Source organism: Fukomys damarensis, unplaced genomic scaffold (genome assembly GCF_012274545.1).
Source record: "Fukomys damarensis isolate Sample0158 unplaced genomic scaffold, DMR_v1.0_HiC HiC_scaffold_8, whole genome shotgun sequence".
NCBI lineage: Eukaryota > Metazoa > Chordata > Mammalia > Rodentia > Bathyergidae > Fukomys > Fukomys damarensis.
The window spans coordinates 16,435,625-16,441,624 of record NW_022900920.1 but is presented as its reverse complement, the minus strand read 5'-3'; the positions used below and the strand labels follow the sequence as shown (position 1 = coordinate 16,441,624).

General features: G+C 40.8%; 1 protein-coding gene across 11 annotated transcripts in view; it reads right to left on the bottom strand.

Annotated features, from left to right (window-relative positions):
* Positions 1–314: 314 nt before the first annotated feature.
* The window catches only part of Fgfr2 (fibroblast growth factor receptor 2), a 104,790-nt gene continuing 99,104 nt past the window's right edge, over positions 315–6,000 (bottom strand). For 10 of the 11 annotated variants that reach the window (XM_010632766.3, XM_010632768.3, XM_010632767.3 and 7 more), the window contains 2 exons: positions 4,870–4,975; positions 315–1,927 (listed from right to left, as the gene is read on the bottom strand). In XM_010632766.3, coding sequence (XP_010631068.1) covers positions 1,763–1,927; positions 4,870–4,975 — 271 coding nt within the window. In that variant the 3' untranslated portion in view covers positions 315–1,762. Of the gene's footprint in view, positions 2,020–4,869; positions 4,976–6,000 lie in introns of all 11 variants that reach the window. The other variant, XM_010632771.3, reaches the window with a different exon arrangement.

Sequence of the window (6,000 nt, the reverse complement as noted above, 5' to 3'; positions counted from 1 at the left end):
GTAGCAAGTAAGACCAAGGAAGAACAGGCTCTCTCCTCTGTGGGGCCAGTAAGCCATCCCACCAGGATTTGAACCTTCAGATTTTCGGTTGGATCCACCTGTCCCAGGTACTGCCGGACCCACCCCCTCTCAAGTCCCCCTGGTATTTAGCAAACAAAAAGCCTTCCAGTATTGCCTTTTAGGCATTCACACAACACAGCACTCCATCCACACCTCCAAGCATAGGAAGCCATTTGGCAGGACACCAGTATTAAAAAAATAAGCTGCATGACATTTATTTTGTCTTGTTAACATTAATATCTGTAGAAACATTTTTATTGTCAGTATAAAAATTAACAGGTTTTATTAAATATTTTTTCCAATTTTATAACACATAAAATCAGTGTCATCTGCTTTCATGTCGCATGGCTATAGCAAAGTGAGTGGGTGTTTCGGAAGCAAAACACAATACCTTAATACAGAACAAACAATACAGTGATATTTTGTCCGATGTCAGTATGAGGCCATATCTTTTGGTGAGGTCTTGTCAACAGCCAGAAGCAATCCCCTAACAAAAAAGGAACAAAATCCCCTGAACTCTCAACCAAACAATTCTGTGTTTCCATTTTCTGTGATGGGACTCGACGATCCTAAAAGGTTTCTCTGATGCCCAAGAACCGGGAAACCATTATCGAAATGCACCAAAGGGAACACAGGCTTCTCTGACAATGTGGGACGCTGGTGGAAAGCCAGCTGCCAGAGCAAGCCCACTGCTACCACTGCAACGTTCGGTCTGTTTCGGGGGATGGATTAAGGCATCTTTGAATGAGGACATTGCTACATTTGCCTTGCAAAGTCCAGTTAAACGTTTTGTTGGCCGAAGACAGAGTTGAGTGTCAAAACAAAATATCTTCCTAATATCGAGTTCTTGTAATCTGGGCATTCAGGTGGTCTGAGCACAATCATCTGACAGCAGAGTTATATGCAAATAAACCGAAACTTTGTTTTCTCCAAATTAGTCCTATGTTGTAAATATTTTTCTTCTCAAAGGACCGGATAACTAGTTAAGTCCAAGCAATAGATCAACTAGTCGCTGTACTGCCTGCCTAGAAATGCCACTTAAATTACAAAAAAAAAAACCCTATGATTGTTTTGTATATTACCAATTCATTAATAAATTAATGTTATACCATTTTCCCTGAAAGCAAAAAGTATTTTTCCCACCTCTGCTTGGTGAAAATTAAGAAATTCTGTATAAGAACAGCATTTAGCAAATAGCTATTTAAAAAAAGAGACCAATTTTTTTAGGTGCATTGGGACATCCATTTAAAATCAATACAAAAAATAATTCCTTGTAAATATATAATATATATTTATACATAATTTGAATATATTTACATACATCCAGCACCTATATACTACATTTGTGCTCTGTAAGTGTGTGCTGACATATATTTTCTCCAATTATTACAAAATTAACAAGGAAGGCAGAATGTGTGTCTGCCTTGAGTCCGAGTGAGGCACAGCCAGTACCCACGGGGGTCAGAGGGGTGGTATGGTGGCTCGTGGCTGTCCACTGCTCCAGAAATAGTCCTTTCCTGGTGAAGATGACAAGTTTCCAATGGATAAATCTTTACACATGTGCCGATTACTTTTCCAATTATTTACTCCTCTGATCCATATATACAAGCACAGACAACAAGCTCTTGGAGGCGTGGCCTCCTAGCTCAGTGCAGGTAGGTTCCTGACACTGTCCTTTTGGGGGACAGGAAGACACATTCGTTCATGTTTTAACACTGCCGTTTATGTGTGGATACTGAGGCAGGCAGGGTTCATAAGGCATGGGGTCCGGAGAAAACACAGAGTCATCTCCTGAAGAACAAGAGCTCCTTGTGTCAGGGGAACTAGGTGAGTACTGTTCCAGAGGCTGACTGAGGTCCAAGTATTCCTGAAAGAAGGGAAGAGAGATGTTTTATTTCATCTCAGGTCAGGATAACAAGGTGAGTACGGTTCGAGAGGCTGACTGAGGTCCAAGTATTCCTGAAAAAAGGGAAGAGAAAAGTCTTATTTCACACACAGGCTCCTGAGATGTTGGTATCGCAGCTGGGAAAGCACAAGAGTAACAAGGTTTGCAGAGGCCTAGCCCATCCTGAGACCCCAAGTTCTTTCACTCTGGGCTGCCCTTAACTTCTCTCTTACAACTATCTTGAATAAATTTCTGGCAGGCAGAGAACAATAAGTTCCTATTGAACTTAGGAGATGGGTGGTCATCTCAATCTATGGCAGTGACCCCTAGCTAGATATATACCTCCTTGTTAGAGTGCGTGGTTCAAGTTTGGGGCCCAGCAAAGTAGAAACACAACAGTCTGTGGATCCCCAGGACCCCTTTAAGTAGTAAGACCATGAATACATATTATCTGAATTACATTTTACTATTGTAATTTCTAGGACAATTTAAGGGGAATATTTCTTCATTCAACACATAATTTAACAAATGTAATTTGTTACTCTCAAAAGCTCTCTGAGCTGAAAGTGTAAAGTGGTTCAAAAAGGCTTGGATACACTTGTGTACGTTAAACCCATAAGAGACTGTTAAAGGAATTAGAGGTTAGGTTTTAAGAGTTTTGAAAGTTTGAAATTCAAGTTTTTTTCTGCTTCTCAAGAATCACGGATGTTGCTGCGGAGGCCTCCCGGAATACCAAGGATAACATTTCCTACCAGGCCAGGGCAAGAGCCCACTGCCTGTTTTTCTGTGGCCCATGAGCTCAGGATGGTTTGTAACATTGTAAACAGGTGGAAAAACTCAAAAGAAGAGTAATATCTTATGGCATTGGAATGACATAAAATGATATAAAATTCCAATTTCAGGGTCCATAAAGTTTTAGTAGAACACAGACACTCATTTATTTACATATATAGTCTGTAGCTGCTCTCATACTCTGATGGCAGAGTTTCGACAGACACCATATGGCCTTTGGAGCTGAAAATATTTACTCTCTGGCCCTTTGCAGAAAGCATTTGCTGACCCTGTTCTGAAGCTATGAAAAGCTTTCTAAGCAGGGCCCTTCTCAATCTCAGTGCTTCAACTGAGCTGGCACATTGGGGTGGCTCTGCTCACACATTCAGAAGCCAGCGACTCTTGTATGACATGTGGTTTTGCTGACAGGGGGGCGGAAAGTGCAGACCACAGCACAAACAGCCTCTGCGTTATCAGAAAAGAGCCCACGGAATGTTGGCGACTATACATCCTGAAAGACCAAAAAGCACTATAATTCATCACCAGGGTTGGCAAGAGAAAGAGTCCCTACCCAAGAAAGGGGATGTGTCAGTTCCAACAACATCGGCCATAACCACACAACTCAAAACAAACACGCCCACCACATCAAAAAAGAATTTTTTGCTTACAATGATAAAAATGAAATTTGGTCCTAAATGGAACCATTTTGCTCGAGCATATGGTAATGATTTTCAGAAGGAAAGAAACTTCAATTTTTATATCCGTTAGACAATATGGAATTCTGCTTTTGCATTTTAGGACAGGACATGTAAGTTCCAGTATGAATGGACCCTCTTTAAAGATATAAATAAATATACATATATGTACATTTATGTATACATAACATTGAGCATGGACATGGGATACTTAAAGGAAGACTTCAGTGGTTTTCCCACTTTCTAAATTAACCCATATACTTTCAGATCTGATAGGAAAAAAAAAAAAAAACAAAACAGGAACATCAGTGAATCGCAAGCCTAGGGTTAAAGGAACTTACACTAGAAACAACAATTTTGGCAGAAGAAGAAAGTTGGGTTTTGTTCCCTCCCTTGAACTGTTCCTGTTCTTTCAACTTCTGAAGGTCAGCTGTGTTCATTTAAATGCAATCTCTCCCTTCATCCAGCACAAGCCACAGTCAGACACACAAAATAAAGCTGCTGGATCGAGGTTTCCTGTCACTACTCTTACTGCTTTCTAAAGAAATCACTTTAAAACATTTTCTGAATCAGAAATTGAGTATATTATTTTTCCTCCAGAATATTGGGAGATCTTCACCTTTTCTGTTATGGTTTTAAAGACAGCTATGCAACTCTGGCTTCCTTCTTCTTTTGTATGAAAAAACACTGATCTTCATTAGATATCTCAAATTTCATGTGTTAACCATTTCTATCCGTGTTTTCTTGGGCTACATGGTTTACCATCTTTCTTGCTCAGAGTATATATCCTTTCCATAGCCCTAAATGCTCACTTCCTCTGCACACTGAAGCAGCCACAGATAGGGCTGAATTTGAGCTTTGAGTGACAGCAGTGTTCCTTTAGTTGGTATAGATTATAAGTCAAAACTACTTTAGCAACAGGTACCAGCTTTCACTTCCTATAGAGAGCTTTGTATGTGTTATATGCAATAGAGACACAAGCTTGGGTCACAGTGGACAGCGCTGTGCCCCATGGAAGGTGGGATTATAAAACCGCACTGCATATGACCAAGCTAATCACCAATGCAACATTGGCTGCTCTCATGCTAACTGCCAGGGCACAGAATAAAACGAGCAGCTAACACAAACCCATGCTCCTTCCCACCCATGCTAAAAGGCTACAACTCTACTTTTCTTCCCTCCCGCCTCTCCTTCACCATACCCCGAGCCTCTCCACCACCAACCACCACGAGAACAGTCAGGGATGGCTCTCAGACTTGGGTCTGAGTCAGAATTGACAAAATGCAGTTTGGAGAAAAATCCTGACTCGAAAGGAACACATAATTTAACTCTGTGTGATTCCTGTGGAAAAATGAGAAACTACACCACAGACGCCCACAGAAGAGTCTGTATATAAAAAAAGTAAGCTCCTCTCCCCAGCTAGGCAAGGTACCCTGGCTTCTGGAAGAAGCCTCTTACCTCATTGGTTGTGAGAGTAAGAATTCGGTCCAAGTCTTCTACCAACTGCTTGAACGTTGGTCTCTGTGAGGGCACTGCATGCCAGCAGTCCCTCATCATCATGTACCTGGAGAAAGGGATTTCTTGGGTGAATCAATCTCATCCAATACTACAGACTACAGCCAGCTTTAATGTGGAGGCAACATGGAGAAGTACCCTAAATAACGGAGATGTAACAGGACCTTCCAACCAGTGAGGAAGTGGTCATCCACTCTACAGATCTACCGCTTGGCTTCTTAAGGACCCTGATTTACAAACCCCACTTTAGCCTTCAGGAAGATATCTGTGCATCAAGAGTTGTCTATATGTGTCCCTGGTATTAACAGTGGGCACATCACAGTGGTGTCACACTTGTAAGACATTTTTGGAGGTTCAGGGACAAGACCTATGCGCTTGCAGTTACTCTAAATCTTCCTTCGCAACTACTTCTTCCTGAACCATGCTTCGGGTTTTAACATTTTTTTTTAAATTAATTTTATTGGTACATTTAAGGTAATGACATTCATCATTAGAAATTTGCACCTTTACATAATCCATCTTGGTTTTTGTTTTTTCAAAGCAATTCTAACATTTTGTGGTTCAATTTTTATTTTATTTTATTTTATTTTATTATTTTTTTTAACCAGGGATTGAACTTGGGACCTTGTGCTTGCAAGGCAAGCGTGGCACCACTGAGCTAAATCCCTGGCCCTTGGTTTTAAGATTCCAATTGACAAAAGTTCCTCAGTTAAAAAAAAAAGTCTGTAAACCACAACTTTAAGGTAAAGGATTTTATGAACTAATCTGCCACTGCTGAGATGGATACTAACTTCCTGATTAACTCTTAGGTACACACGGTTCCCAGCCTTATCTTGCTTTTGAGTTTCGACAGACCCTGTATGTTAGAAATAGGAACGACAAGGAGCACAATAAATGCCTTCATATGATATGCTACAAAATGTGGCCATTAATCAGACATCCACTGTACACCAAAAAGCACTCATGGGATTACTGATATAAAATCCCCATGAAACAACACACAATGGAGTGCACTCTCTTGAGACAATTGCTCTTGTTAGATCACCCCAGGGGAGACAGGTAGTGCTTCCTTTT